Source organism: Leptosomus discolor, chromosome 3, assembly GCF_034619465.1.
Source record: "Leptosomus discolor isolate bLepDis1 chromosome 3, bLepDis1.hap2, whole genome shotgun sequence".
Classification (NCBI taxonomy): domain Eukaryota; kingdom Metazoa; phylum Chordata; class Aves; order Leptosomiformes; family Leptosomidae; genus Leptosomus; species Leptosomus discolor.
In genome coordinates this window covers 42233395-42249670 of record NC_141393.1, presented here as the reverse complement: position 1 = coordinate 42249670, position 16276 = coordinate 42233395, and the positions used below count along the sequence as shown (strand labels likewise).

Genomic DNA, 16276 nt, shown 5'->3' with positions numbered 1-16276 from the left:
TCTCAAAAACACCCTGAAACTTCCTTTATGCAATTGGTGGAAGTAGGAAGAACAATGAGACAAGATGTTGCTTTTACAAAGGGAAAAAAGTTTTCCTTACTGCTTTTACCGTTCTTACGCAAGAGGGAAAAAAGTTAAATATTGTGACCTATTTGCACTCTGAAATGGAAGTGTTATCCTGAAGGATTTAACAGGGTTAGGTGCAGCAGGAGCATTGTAGATAAAATGTGGTTTAGAGATGTGGGTTGCAGAAGAGACTAATGATTTAACTTAGTGACAATGTTACACAACTTTTGCTGCTGATGAAGACATGTAAATATTGCAAAGGCCTCATGTCATTAAGCATAACCACATATGACATCAAATAAATTTGTTCAGCTGAATAAAATTGCCGAGAAAAGAAAAAATCCTGCAGCTAGTGACCTGTTATCAGTTCTAATATTTTACCATATACTGCTCCTGGCAGATACAAAATATACTAACTGCTTCATTTCAGAAGAGGGGTTTGCACAGGAGCAGATTATATTATATTACATTACATGTCCCCGGAGCAAAAAATCACCTTCCAAAAAGCAGATTCTGGATTCCGGGATTTTCTTCATCAGGCGACCCATGAAGAACTCACTACCAAAATCTTCTGCACGAATGAAGGCGCCGTATTTTGGGAATCCTACCTCATAAGGGGTGAATTCCACCCATTCTGAAAGAAAAAGCACAAGACAGGCTGATTACAGCAGCAGAGGCACAAATTAGTTGAATGAAACATATAATATTGGCCAGGTTAAGGCAGACTGGTTTCTAACTAACACACTTTGCAAGCAGACGTTTATTCACTGTACATTTCACAGAGGTGAACATGAAGAGTGAATTGTTCTCTTAGATCTAAATTTCTCTACAAACTTTAGATTTCTGAAGCTTTCTACAGAAATGAATAGCAGGTAATTTCATGATAGTGTCCTCCATCATCCTGCTTTTGCTCCTCAATACAGCTGCATATACGAAGGCCTTCAAAAATTTAACTATTAAATTTCTACTCTTAGGTGGATTGGCCTTTTAGAGTATTTGTGCACTGAATTGATTTCTTTACCTAATCCTAAATTGACCACTATTGGAATTAAATATTAAAGGCAATTCTGGAGTGTTATTACCTCTAAAATCCTGGTCGCTGATTTTATCCTTCACATTGAGAGAGAGGTAAATGGGCAGGGGATTCTGACCCTGATTTAGTGCCTGCTGCTGATCTGTGAGCTTGTGGGAGTCCTCCTGTTTTGAAGAAGTACAGTAGCTGAGGACAGTTAGATGACACAAAGAGCCTCCCACTTCATCTAAGCCTGGGCTCTGACAACGCAGTGTATAGCAGACTCCAACTAGGGTGCTCCCCACTGGGTTAGTTCAGAGAGGTGATGTCATCCCTATCTCCAACCCTCCGCTGCCCCAGCACTTCAGCACACAAATAGTCCTAAGTTAAGTTCGTATGCTGAAAAAAAACAGGAAAAAAATGTTGACATTCACATTATTTATTTCAGAAAAATGTTTTCTGGAAAATTTTCAGGAAATATTTGAAAAGCACCTTGGCAGGAAATATTTCAATGAGAGTAAACCCTTCCCTGACTGCACAGAAAGCCATCTTTCCCTCAGACCTCTGAGAGAGCCAAAGCTCCAACAGAGTTCATGTTCATCGAGCCTTGACCCTTACTGCTTCTGCTGTGGAGCATCTTGCATAGTCAGGCAGGGTGGAAGGGCAGGGCCGTTTGGGAGTAGCACCAAGGTTTGAGAGGGTGCTGAGTTCAAGTCCTCCTCGAATGGGAGCTGCAGGTCCTCCTGCACACTGGGGCAGCCCTTGGAAGGACAGCTGTGCCACTAGTGCCACTGGGCTTTCCTGGGGTTGTGCTGGTCCAGGGACAGCACTATGGCACTGCAGGGACACTCACAGCTCCCTGCTGAGTGCACCTCCAGGGAGTCTCTACCACTGGGCTGTGCTCAGGCAGTAGAAATTTGGATGCATGTGAGATTAATCACATAACAGGGGGAGTGTTTTCTCTTTCTTAAGTACAAATGCCCTATTGGGAAGGAAATATTCACGAATGCTAACATAGAGCCCAAACATTGCCTTTTGGTGGAAATGTTTACAGGGTGACTTAGTCCCAGTAGCAAGTCGGAGATACTGTCTTTGGATTTGCGATTTTTCTTTGCCTTGTCGCACTGTGCATAGCAGGATTTTAATTTGAATATTTACATGTGAATTCATTTTAAAGTTGTTCATACTAGAAGTTCCCCATTATTTCTCTTTGTTCCCACCCTTTCTGTACTAGGTGTGATGTTAAGATCTGCATAATACAGCCAACAAGCACAAAGAATGATAATGCCAAGGCACTGCTTTAGGCATCTATCTGAAAAACAAACAAACAAACAAGCAAGCAAAAAGCCCATTTTCTCTAAGGGTGGTGAAACAGTGGCATATGTCACCCAAAGAAGCTGTGGAGTCTTCAGTGTGGAGATATTCAAAAGCCCATGGTTCAGGGCAGCCAGCTCTAGCTGATCCTATTTGAGGAGGGCTGTTGGACAAGACAACCTCCAGAGGTCCCTTCCAATCTCAACTATTTCTTAATTTATTCTATGCCCTCACCACAATATTCGCTAAATATTCAAATCTGAAGAGAAAGGTGCTGCTTTTGTACCTTTTCATGTAACATGGTTTCAATGATGAGTCCCCATAGATCCGTGAAACATATCTGATGTCCTTCCTTTTCCCTCTGGTACAACTGTTTCAAATAGTATTTCAGACGATTGGGTGCAAAACAAGTAAAGAACTTATTTTTGAGAACATGCTTTCGGGCATCATTGAGTGTTTCCTTAAGATCCTTTTGGGACCAGTCAGGATCTTCATACAAGTTTGACATGGTCCTAAAAAAAACCCCAAAATCCAGAAGAAGTGTGAGTTCTGAAGCAGAGTTTTGGGAAGTTATGAAGGTTTGTGTATCATGCATTGATTTACTTGAAGAAGCAAATGTGTGTGTGTTACCATCCACATATTTAATCAGGACTGAATTAATTCCAGATGTGGGCAAATACACAGTGAAAGAAACAAGAAAAAGCCACAGCAGAAAAAGAAAGCCCTTTGTGGATGGTAAAGTTGATAAAAATCTTCAGATAACTTTGACATCACATATAGAAAATTTCTATGAAGACTTTGCTTATCTTGGTCTTACCATGTTGTACCAGATAAACCAGTGATGTACGAGACACAGTCCAAGATATTCAGTTCCTGCACACTGAGAAGGTGAGCGTACATGGCTGTTAGAGCTCTAGTTCCGCCACCTGTTGTCATGATTGCCACCACAGGTACCTGTTCAATCCCAAAATACACGCATTTAGTGATATAATATGAGAAGGGAGAAAGACACCTCTGATTAGAAAAGTTACGGCACTGATAAAATAAAGATGCTGCGTGCCACCAGTCTGCACAGAGAAGAAAAACCTGAATTAGTAATGGGGCATAGAGGGAGTAAGAAATACTTCATGTTTCCTCTGTCAAGCAGCTGTGCATTAGGACATGGAATCCGTCATCTCAAACATCAGGTTTTCAGTGCTATATTGCAAAACCAGTAACACCAGGAAAAAAATTAGGGGAATGATACCTCCTGCCATCTGAACCAGATTTTTATCAGATGTGATAGACCAGAAAACATAGGTGCTATCTTGCAGTTTTCATGTAAGTAGTAATAAACACTTTGTTACTGAAGTTTGCTAAAGAAAATGTCTACTATTGTATAGTTATTTCACAGGCCATTCTAGATGTATCATGACTGATGGGTTTAAGAGAGCTGACCAGTTCAGATCCCCTTAGGCTACAGGCTGGTGACACCATCCTCTTTTACAGTTGCAGAAGGGAAAGAGAAATCATGCTTACTCTACCTCCCGTGTGTGTACATACAATACTAGTATACAAGTCAGCCACAATTACTTCTTTCTGTGATGATACAGAAATCCAGGGTCTGGTAGTCTTAGAAGAAGGATTAATCCATAAATATTAATTGGTTCCATTAACAGTAAAGATAGCAACCATGCATTGGGGTGAATTTATCCCATGTGCAAATCATCAGGATACTCTAGGGAGACAGTTCTGCAGGGAAGTATGGGTGCCCCTACATCTGAGGGGGAGGAAATGGCCCACAGCTTAGTGCTGGCATTTAAAGCAAGGTCTTGTATGTGAAAGGTCCAACTGTGCAAAAAACAGCTGAATTCAGTTTAGGGCGAAGTGAGGAAAATTTGTCATCTCTCCATCTGGATTCAGGCTTCACACTGCAGTCATGGGAGTATAATTTAAAAAGAGAAACCTGATATTTCCCTGTCTTGGACCCTCTGTTGTCATCCTCATTTGCCAAGCAAGCGCATGCTGTAGCTGTAGCAGATGATGAAGTCAGACTGGCAGCATGCTGTGCTCACACAATGAGAGCCTAAATGCCAACACAAAAGGCACAATAAAATGAAGTCCAGTTTGAACCATGAGGGAAAGAAGTGCTGAAGAATGATTCAAATCTGGCCAAGATGACTATGAGGCATAGAAGAAGCTTTGGCTTTGGTCCTGAGAGCACCTAGCCCTTCTCTGCATTATTGTGCAGACTGCTACTCAACACAAATCTAGATCCTGTAGCAACAGGGCTACAAGTTTTTATTAGTGTTTCGTATGAACGCTCATTTCTTCCCTAGTATAGAGAAAAGAAGTCATCCTTAGCTTGCACATGAAACTACCCTGTTTCCAGGAAAGTGGGAATTGGAAACAAATGCTACATTTTGACACTCAGCTGTGGAGAAAGCAGAGAATAATTATGTCTGAGATACCTCATCGTCTTGCAAGTCCTCCTCCAGATGGAGAATATCCATCAGAGCAGCTGCAACCACCTTCTTCCTCTTGCGAATGAAATCCTGTTCCTGGGCACACAGGTCAAACCCCAGGCGTATGTCTAGGTCTTCCTGGCTGGAACAGAGGATCAAGTATCTCACATCACGTTTATAGTCTAATTCAGCATTTTAACTGCTTCTACTTCTTAAATAGACTTGCCTTCACCATAAGGTCTATATAAAGCAAAGCAGGAAGAGATGAAATGTTTTAGTTTGTTCCTGGAAAAAAAACAGTATGTTTTCCTTTGGACTGAGAGGGTTTCTTTTTTTTGTGTGTTTTTTTTTTTCTTTCCCCCAAAAACACCTGAAATTAAATATAGCTACAAGTAACATAATTGCTCCCTTCAAGACATGAAGACAAAATCCTGCAGAGGGCAGTGCTTTAAAGGTGGCTTTTGAGTGGTTAGGAAGATGCTATGAAAGTCTTTCTTGGGTGTGGTAAGGATGAAGTTTTTAAATGACAGCTGTAAACTCTATGTATATCTCATAGCATATTTACTGAAAATAAACAGCACAATGGAAGATGAACCTACTTTTGTGAGGGAAGAGAACGTTCCTTACAATATGTTACATAGTGTAACACATTCATCTTATAAATTTTACTAAGGCCTTAACCATACTCAAAATACACGAAGTGTTTCTTTGGTTTAGAAATAAGCACTCACTTGATTGAGTTAATTTGCATTTATCTCTGAGTTGGTATTAAAAAATAAATGCACGTACATTTATGATTTCATTATTTTCATATCGTAGAGTGGCCAGGTACTCTGACTTTGGTCTTTTTTTCCTCTGACCTTGAGAAGCAGAAAGGTTTCTTTCAATTAGTTTTGAAATGCTGCTTTTATTGAAAATCCACATTTGGCAAAAATTTGTAGAGGTGTCAAAGAGTGCCTACGGTGGCCCTAAGCACATAATTTTGATTACGAAATATCAATAGAAAGGTGGTGTGTTCTTATAAAACCTTTTCTTAACTCACTGTATAGCCCATTGCATAAACTTGTGGCCACTGAAAATGTCTGTGTTTGAGTCCATTTTATTTTATAGTCTGAAATGAGAATAAGCCAGCATTCAGGACGCAGGCAGTAACAAAGGGATTAGAACTTGACTGACAACTATCCAAATTCAAAGAACCAAGGGGAAAAACACAGAAGGAAGATAAATAAGATATCTTACCATTTTTTTACCTTAAAGTGCAAATCAAATTTTCTGTGCTGAAAATTAAAAAGGTAAAATTATGAATATTGATATTTTGTTTAAAACAGTATCTTTCCCCCACTCAAAATGAGACTGCCTCTTTTGGCTCATCATTATATCTCAAAGCTCTGAACATTTGTAAACTCAGACGGGGAGAGAGACTCTCCTCTCAATGTTTCATTAGTATCCAGAGATGTGCACCAGTTTAATGAATTAAGACTTTGGTATTATCATTGATCATCTGCATTTTCTCTTGGTTGTGAAACTCAAACACTGGTACTACTTAGCTACACAAATAAATAGTAGAAGAGCTGCAGGGCTACGCCTCGCCTGCCTGGAAGGGTCCTCCGTTAAACACAGGTCTTGAAACCAAAGTCTCTTGCACAACAAATGTGAGATACAAGGGAAAGCCAAAGAGGCTGAGCAGCCCAGAAGTGTGTCATGGGTTTACCTCCCATAGCAGTGTGCCAGGCTGCAGCCTCACCCCTCTGTCCTGGTGGCACCCAGTGACCGCCAGCCTGGCTAAGTTCATGGACAATAGAAGGAGCATGAGCAAAAGCTTAGACATTTTTCTTCTTCCTTTTTCTCCCCTGGATTTCCCATTTTATTTTGCTTCAAATAATTTACTTCATTATGCATCCCTGTAGCTTTGAGGGAGGTTAGAAAACAACTGGTTCTGTATAAAGAGAGGTGGTCTTCGGTTTCTGTTTCTTGGGAACAAGCAACAATTTTGAAAAGCTTGCAAAGGATTCCCCATGGCCAGCGGACGCTTACCTCACCAACTACTTCCTGCTCAGAGGGGAGCGACTTCAGAGGGAGAGTCAGGGGGACGCTTCTCCTTGCTCCGCGTGGCAGGCAAGCACACTGAAAAGGAGCATGGAGTGCTTTTTGATTAAGACAGACATGTTCTCCTCTTGCTGCCTACTCACATGTAAAGGTCAGATCATAAGACTGTCTGTGTTGTCTACCATGTTCTGGGGTAACGTACAAAGGCGGGAAGCCTCCTCTTCTTTGTGAGTGCAACATCCAGGGAGGGTTGCTTGTATTTGGCATAGTGGAAGAAAGTGGGATCTGGGAGAGGGAAGTGCGAGTCACAGCCCACTGAAACTCTCTGGGTTTCTTCAAAGGATCCTCTCACTGTAAACGTTAGCTCATTCTCTAAAACAATGAGATAAAATGCACACAAAAAGTTACTTCTAATTGCAAAAAAAAGAGAGAAAGGAAAAAAAAAGCAGCAAAATGCGGCTTTGAGCAAACCCCTTCTCCCCTTCCTTTGTATTTGGAAAGCTGTCTTCTGAAAGTGATCCAAGACCCAAACATTACAGGTGGCTGTATCTTTATAATGGGCTGAGCAAGAAGCCAGATGGGAGTGGGATGTGAATGGCACTGAATTTTAGACTGCTGCATTTCTATTGCAGTTGCATCATGACACAATGAATGCAACCTGGTACTTTGCATTGTAAATCATCCTCATCCCAGGCCAAATAAAGAGCAAGAGAAGTTCTCAGTCCCCTAAAATAAGACCCGACTCTGCAGCAGATGACCATATTTATATGAAGAGATCAGCTAATCCAGCTGGTGCATGCTACACATGCTCTGAGGTTGCCTACCAGATCCATCCCCTCAGGGGATGGGAGCAGAGGAACTTCTAGATTCTGGATCTTGATCAGGGTCAGGTGGGAGCCAGCTGCTGAGTGGCTAACCCCTGCAAAAAATTAAGTGTTTCTGTGCATATGCAGAAGTTGAAATGTCGATCCTGAGGAAAGTTAAAGCCACAGACTATTGTGCCTAAGGAAGTAAGCTTTTTCAGGGTTTAGCAGTACTACAGCAGAGGTTTTCAGGATCTCAGCTTGGGGTTAGATACCTTCTGTACAAGTATCTGATGTTGTTTCTAGTCTGGCACAAGGCTTCCCCTGAAGTCAGAACCCTGAACCTACACCTGCTGCAGAACAAGTGGCATTACACACTGCAAAGTTTTTACAAATGGCCTTAGATATGGTCAATTAAAACCTTAATATTTCGATAATGCAGTTTCTAGGTGTTGTTAGACAGGGTAAAATCACTCATATTCTGTTAAAGTATTAACAAGATTACCTGAAAAATGCTTCTTTTTCATTCTGCTGTCCAAGTGAACTTCCAAGCAGGCTACTTCACGGCACTAGAATAGACGTGATGGGGAGAGAGAATTAGATTACTCATCCAGCCACCTCAGCATCAGTGCTGGCAGATGTCGGAAGGGTCATTGTAGGAAGTGTCATTGCTTGAATGTGGGGGCCAACTGTGTCAGAGGCTTCTGCCAGACCCAGTGAAAGTCAGAATTAACTTCATCATCATGTGGGAAGGTGGTGTTGTCTAAACACATTGTAATTGTCAATGGATGCAGACAGAACAAGGGAAAATGATGGCAGTCTGAAGGCTCTTTTGAGATCATGCTGGCTTCCTCAAAGATACAGCTCCGAAGAGAAAAACTACCACTAAAGAACGAAGACTTCCAATGTTTACTTCACTGTCATCATAGTCAGCTAAATAAGGAATAGTGTGGGAAAGAACACAAGAGAACAAAGCAAAGAACATTTTACCACTATTGCCCCATTTGTGGTGATGGCTTCAGGAGGACCCCGGCTAGAAAACAAGAACAAATAAATAGCATTTTGTAAACAATATAATCCGGTACTGTCCTGAACAGGTCACATTTTTCTCTTTTATTTTTTTTTCATTTGTTCCTCCCCGTTGTTTGTAGAAGTATGCTCACTTTCCGCTAGATGCTGCTTAACTACATAGCAGAAATTACTCAACTGCAATAAGGCACATGGAAAGTGCTTGTAACAGCCTCAATAGCATAGGTATGTCACACATTGGGTAGAGACATTCTCCTCGGCCATAAGCTGCCCAGAGAATGCTCTCCAGAAAAATCTATAGACTTACTGCAGTGGGGTTTACTAGCCCCAGAAAACCATCTCTGAACTATGGCAGTAATATATAAATTTTAAGAGAAAGTCACAGAATTAAAAATTCTGGACTCATTCTCCACATCATGGCATTTTCCTTTCTTGCAATGATTTGCTGATGCACACATTAGGTTTGGAAAAAGGGTGAAACTGGCTATCAAGATGATACTGGGTGTACAAAAGTTTTCCCTGCACTGATGCACTACTCCAAGCTGCTGCTTCCATAATAATGGGGTTTTACTCACATGCTCTCCAATACAAACTCAACTTCCAGCTCCTCCCTTCTCTGAAAATGAAAGAAGAAAGAAATGAAATGGTCTCAATTAACATGTGCAGAAGTTTGCAAAGTGACCTTCATTTTTGCAAGCACAGTTTCCTTTATGCTTTAATAAGTAAAAATATTGTGGTTTGTCCTTGCTATTGTGAGCATTAGAGGACAGAGGCAGCTTTTTCTTCCCCAAGAAAAAGATGATCTCAGTTGTACTAGGAACAAAGGGTGTTTGGTGCTTACAAGTCTCCTTAGTAAACCTTTATTTTTCACACTTTCTTCCCTGACAGCTTCCATGTGCTGAACACAACATGCTAAGACTTAGTGTTTACTAAAATACTGTGGAAACAGGCCATTTTCCTGTCCTTGTATTGTTTTTCTTTTAGATAAACTCTGTCATTTTCTGTCAGATTATTAAAAGTGCAAAGCTTCCCTAAAATTGCATCTGCTCTGGGGCTTGGGAATTTGGCTGTGATCTGTGCCAGAGGAAACTGTCAGGAATTTGAGAAGGCCATCTGTTTTGTCACTAATGTGCAATTTCCAAGATTTTAATAAATTCTGTTACATTTTTACCACCAAGCTGGTCCTAGTGGTAAAAGACGGAAGAGACAGCATACTGCTTTAATCAGAGGGGAGAGACTAGATGTCAAGATGTACTAAATGTCTGACTGAGGTCTTACCTGTGGATTTAGTAGGAATGCCATAAACACTTTTTCTCCAAGTGGGATTTTAGCTACATCAAAAAGCACAATTGCATGGTCATCATCGTGAATGATGTCATCATCAGAAACAGTAATTTCCAGAATATTCTGGGAAAGGAAATTAAAAATATCTAATTTGTTAGCATATACTCAAGAAGAATTACATTCTGCAGCTCTTCTAGGTTCAGCCCCTGCTCTACAGAGAGGAAACAGGAAATATTGATGACAAGGTGCCAAAAGGAAGAGTAAGAAAATGGGTATAATCCGCTTTATAAGGAACAGCTTCTAGTCTCATCAGTTAAGGCCAAACTGAGATTTCTCTTGAGTCACCTTTTATGCTTTTAAGTATCTCTCACCAAAAATGCAGTATTTTAAGAAGGCATATGTATAGACAGAAGTCCTATATTGCCCCTTATCAACAGGGGCAATAGAGGTCACTTCATATCAATAACCACCTTTCTATGTCCTTGAGCTTTCCACTTTCAGCCACCTGTTCATAGGTATTTGAGTGTAGTGTGCTTAGCAGCAGCAAACTGAGGAAAGATCTTAATCAATAATTTGGAGCTTCCTGGCATTGATAGGCCATTATTTCGTGTCCTTTCAAGGAAAGATGTGTTTTTCTGTTATAGTGTTGCTTTATATTTTCATTTCGTAGTTTCTCTGTTGTCACTCTGTCATTGGTCCCATCAGCCTTCTCCAAGGAGGTCATACTCACCTTACTGATATATAAATAATAACTGTCTGTTAGGAGAGAAGTGGATTCTAGCAAAAGCCAAAGTTGTTTTGCTCCAGGTTGGTAGGGGAATTTTAAGTAAACTCAGAAAGGCATTAGAAGACATGACATCTTATTTTGGGCTAAACTGAAAGAAGCTGCATAGAAATGAGATGAAGAAAAGAGGTTTTGGTTTGTGTACCTTGACTTGTCTCTGTATCCGAAAGTAGAAAGTTTCATTCCACACAGGATTTCTGCAGTTTTTGATGGTTTTGGTATGGAATTTTTCATCTGAAGCGGTTGGCAACCAGAGGCTCACGTAGCAATCGGGTTGGCTTACTGTAGAAACATAGGCATAAAATATCTGGCAGTGGGAGCATGACACAAGAAGTGGAGGCATTGAAATGCTCTGTAGCTTGAACATGGATGAGAGATGGCCCGTTCTTTCTGATATACATGGGCCAAACTAGAAAGATAGAAATCACACAGCTGGATAAAATTAATTTGTTGTTCATCACATTGTTTTTAATAAGCAGTATATTCAAATAACTATGCACAATCCTACATATTGAAAAAAAAAATACAGTCCTAGCCAGTGGATAGAACAACATGTATAGCCAGGAGTCTTATATTGCTCCTTGTCAACATTGCTTCAGCTTTCTGCAGATTTGGCAGGAGGGGAAACTGCGACTGATGCAGCAGAGAGTGAGCCTCAGACCCTGAGAGGGATTTGGCGTAGATTGCCTTTGCAGCAATTTAGCTTTGTGAGAAATCTTAAAAGAATCAGGTTTGAGTCTGATTCAGATAACAAATGTCTGACATACCTGGTTATTAACCCTTCACAATAGAAAATTAATTATTCCAACTACCTAGAGCATTGTCTGGTAGGTGGGGTAGGAAGGGAGAGGCCTACCAGCAGTACAATCGCTTCTTCAGGAGGCCAATAGGTAGCTGGAGCCTTTTCCTGGTGTTTGCCAATGCCTGAAAGACCTGGAAGCTATTTCCTACTCCATGTCTCTTCCCAGGAAAAATGAAGTGGCAGAAAGGATCTTGTGGATGAAAGGAGTGAGCCTGCACTTACTAGAAGGGATCATCTCCCGTAGAACATTAACCAAGCAACCACCAAAGAGATTCTCGGACCTTGGGCAGGAACTTTTCCAGATGCAACTGGAAGGGCTGATACATCCTGTTGTGTAAACACAGGCTTTGGTGAGAAAAGAGGAGAAGGGGAGAAGTCTGGTCCCATGGCAGTCAACAGAGATAACTACCTCATAAGCAGAGAGATGAACACTTACTATCTGTAAGCGTGGCACAGGTCTTGAGTCAGTTAAGGTTAAAAGAGAGTTCATCCTGGTGTCTTTGCTCAGGATATCATTGCTTTGGGAACTTTTGCCTAAATATAAGGTATTGCCTGAAATCCAGAGGCCCTGTGACTGGGACATCCCTGGAGGATGATGTCTGTCAGGCAGGGAGATTCACAGGTAACTTTTCATGCTAACTCTGAAGGAGTTTCTTGACACTGCCAGGAGTTTTCCCTCATGAAGGATGTAGGTTACCTTTCTGTCTTTGAAATTATTTCCACAGACATTCCACAGCATCTCAGATGTTTACATAATCAAAGTGACAGAATAATATATTGACTTTGGCAATTACCAGTGTAATATTCAATTTACAAAGTGCAGGAGGGCTTTGATTACCCATCTGTCTGATAACTGAAACATCTCCCCTTGCCATGCTGTCTGACAGCCTGACAAGCTGTGATGTACTCATCCTGATAAGTGGTATTACTGCCTCTGATCTACAGAGTTTCTCAAGAGCACATAGGAAGCCTGTACAAAGGCCAAGAACCAAATGTGGCTTCAGGCTGTCTAGACCATCCCTCCTTTCATTAATGCACTTAGCACTGCTGATTTCGAGTGTTCTGAAGATATGAGTCCAGCGTCCCCAAAATCGCCAAAGTGGCTGAGATAGTATATACTTCAGAAATACTAGACTGATCCGAGACATAATTTCTCTCCTTTTTGGTTTCTGGCCATCATAGGGTGCAGGAAGGACACAATTCTATATTTTTGGTGTAGTTGTGAAGGCCAATCCTTTTCTTGTCCTTTCTTCTTAATGAAAACTTTTTTAAATTCCAGCTTTCACCCACACAGTGTGAAAAACAAGACTTATGATAGAACTGAGAAAGCTGACAGTTCTAAAACTCTGAGCCAAGCATGAATAAACAGCTGCAGCATTTATGAATGTCTTTTGTTACTGTTTTGTCTGGAATTTACTGATTTGCTGCAGTGTTTTCTTTGACAAAACATTTTCATGAGGCTACTTTTTAATTTTTTTTTCCATATGTGTATTGCTTTCATAAATATTTGCTTAAAATAAGCTATTGACAATTCTTTGTTAAACTGATGAAGTACACTCTAGATAAATGGACAGTGAGGTGGATTAAAAACTGGCTGAACTGCCAGGCTGAAAGGATTGTGATCAGCAGCACAAAGTCCATCTGGAGGCCAGTCACTAGTAGTGTAGCCCAGGAGTTGATACTGGGGCCGATGCTGCTTGATATCTTTATGGGAGTGATGGGACAGAGTGTACCTTCAGCAAGTTCGCAGATGGTACAAAACTGGGAGGAGTGGTTGGCACAATGGATGGTTGCGCTGCCATTCAGAGGGACCTGGTCAGGGTGCAGAACTGGGCCAACATGAGCCTCATGAAGTTCAGCAATGGAAATGCAAAGTCCTGCACGTGAGGAGGAATAACCCCATGCACTGAGACAGGGTGGGGGCTGACTGGCTGGAAGGCAGATCTGCAGAGAAAGACCTGTGCATTTTGGTAGACACCAGGTTGAATATGAGCCAGCAATGTGCTTTTGTGGCAAACAAGGCCAACAGCCTCCTAGGCTGTGTTAGAAGGAGTGTTGCCAGCAGATGGAGGGTGATCTTTCCTCTGTACTCAGCAAGGCCCCATCTCTGGGTTCCCCAGTACAAGAGAGGTGAGGACATACTGGAGTGAGTCTAATAAAAGTCCACAAAGAAGATGGGGGATTGGAGCATCTGCCATATGAGAAGAAGCTGAGGGAGCTGGGACTCTTCAGCCTGGAGCACAGAAGGCTCAGGGGGATCTTATCAATGCATGTAAATACTTGATTTGGCAGGGGTGGGGCGAGGGAAACAGAAAAGTCAGTCAGACACTTCTCAGTGGTGCCCAGCAAAAGGTAAGAGGCAAAGGACACAAACCAAAATACAGGAAATCCCATTTAAATATAAGGAAGAACTTTTTTACCATGAGAGAAGTCAAACACTGGCACAGGTTGCCCAGAGAGGTTGTGAAGTCTCTGTCCTTGGAGATGTTCAAAACCCAACTGGACATGGCTTTGAGCAACCTGCTGTAGGTGACCCTGCTTTGAGCAGGGCAGTGGACTAGATGATATCCAGAGGTGCCTTCACACCTCAGCCACTCTCTGTGATTCTGCAATATCAAGGCTAGTTGGTCACAGACAAATTACATATAATTGTTAGTAACTACTGATTGCAAATTTAACTATACAGATGAGGTCAGGTGAAACCACTAAGGACAAAGCATGTCCTCTTCCCATGGAGAAAGGGGACTATGCCATATGTGGTTTTGCCACAATTCATCTACAGTCCCTACTGATGGAGAGAGGTTATTGTTTCTCATAAAATTCCTGTGATTTTCTATATTTTCCTTGAATTGTACAAACAGTACCAGCTATTCCCCATGCTGTGAGTCTAACTGAGCTTATGTGTTTCTGTAGAAGTGGCAGTTCACTTGAAGCCAGGCTAAGCTGTGAGGCAAACAGTGGGACAAATAAAAAATAACAGGGTAGTTGGATGTCTGCTGAATACTGTGAAGACTACAATACCCTCATTACGTGGGAGCACTTGAAATGACTAATGAGCTTTTTTTGCTCCCTCTTATGCTTGAAAAAAGCGTACAAGAGAGTTACTGAAAATCTTCCAGTTTTTTCATTGCTACCTGGGAGCTAGTACCAAAAAAATATATATTTGCATTTTCTTCATGCTCTAATTTTAAAACTGCTGGGCATCATTAACATTTTCACACCATGCCAGGCCCTTACTTCAGTTCCCATGTTGCAACTTCATTCCCTGATGACATAATATCACCCCATGCCAATGCTGAGACATCTGAAATTAGAGTCTATTTGGAAGTCAGCACTAAGTGACCTTGATATCCTTTCCCAATTTTTAACTTCTGATTCAGTTGCATTTGTGTGTTGGTGGGACTGTTTCTCAACTCTGTCTTCAAGACAGGCTAAAAATTCAGAACTGAACCAAGAAGTTCAGAACTGCAGGCAGCTGTTTGCTGCTCTGTGAGTACAGTCCTGTGACATGTTTCTCAAATGAACCATCACATGCTGAAATCATTCACCTCCATCACAAGTAAGAAGAAAATTACAGCACTGAAAAATCAAAGCATGTAAGAAAAACTAGTCTCATAAGTACAAAGAATGGAAACTATAAAATCCCATCTGTCCTGTTACTGCATTTCAGAATGCCAAAAAGAAGAAATAATTTTCTCTTAGTGAATTTTTCTCCGCCTGCACAGATGGGTTCCCTTTGAATCCTAGTTTACTACAGTTCACCTAGAAGGAGGAGAGCCACTCCCATTTCTCAATCATCAGACATGGACTCTGGGGATATTTTCCCTCAGCAGCATAGTATGATGCAAACAATATTAAGAAGTAACCTCCGACTGAGGTCTATCTGAGAGCTGTTTGAACTGAACTCTGTCCTCTAAAGTATCCACATGAAACACTCATCTGTAAGCATAATATTACTCTCTCTAGCTTGCTTGTGGAAATAACAAATGCTCATAGATCTGCTGTGCTTAATCAGTGATGTCCTTTACCAGGAATGAACAGAGCCCTGTGTGAATGAGCCCTTCACCCTGTCCAGCCATTTATGTTGAGTGGCAAAGTAGGGCTTTCTCCCTGGAGCGCAGACTCAGGGAGTGAAGCACCTGCTGCAGTCACAGAGCAAAGCTTTCGCTTCCTGGGTTGTCTACCTCCTGCACCACCAGCACCACTTGCATTCTTGGGGCAGGACCGTGACTATCACCTGCACTGGGCGTATTCTCCCTAATTTGCTTGCATTTATTTTCCATAGCAAAAATAACCCCTGATGTCTTTGAAGAATTACTCTGATTTACAAAGACTCTGGGTGTATCACCCCAGAACTGACTCACTTCTTCCAAATGGATAAAAGAGGAGCTTCCACAAAATAATTTCATAAACTGGGAGAGGAGAAAGACTCTGACCTCCTCTTTTATAAATATGCAAGGTCTCTCTTCAAAGATGAAAAAACCGGAAGATCTGAAAACAAAAGGAAGGGTAACGGGACCACTGTGATTGTTCTGACCTCCCAGCTAAGACCAACAAGTTTCCTTTCACAGCTGAGACAGCTTCCACATGCACCTGATTTCTACAGTTAGAAAATATACCTGATAATCACAGTCACATTTCAACACACACCCCTCCCCCCCCAGGATTTCACCTTGTCGTACCTCAGCTCTG

General features: G+C 41.4%; 1 protein-coding gene across 1 annotated transcript in view; it reads right to left on the bottom strand.

Moving 5' to 3' along the window:
- Positions 1–16276, bottom strand: part of LOC104342814 (cytosolic phospholipase A2 epsilon-like) — a 37254-nt gene that overhangs the window by 9094 nt on the left and 11884 nt on the right. Inside the window, exons 4-16 of the mRNA XM_086462990.1 lie at positions 10928–11064; positions 9993–10121; positions 9290–9330; positions 8676–8718; positions 8191–8254; positions 7085–7254; positions 6871–6960; positions 6076–6113; positions 4843–4978; positions 3210–3346; positions 2679–2904; positions 1149–1263; positions 563–700 (exon numbers count right to left, since the gene is read on the bottom strand). Coding sequence (XP_086319116.1) covers positions 563–700; positions 1149–1263; positions 2679–2904; positions 3210–3346; positions 4843–4978; positions 6076–6113; positions 6871–6960; positions 7085–7254; positions 8191–8254; positions 8676–8718; positions 9290–9330; positions 9993–10121; positions 10928–11064 — 1464 coding nt within the window. The remainder of the gene's footprint in view (positions 1–562; positions 701–1148; positions 1264–2678; positions 2905–3209; positions 3347–4842; positions 4979–6075; positions 6114–6870; positions 6961–7084; positions 7255–8190; positions 8255–8675; positions 8719–9289; positions 9331–9992; positions 10122–10927; positions 11065–16276) is intronic.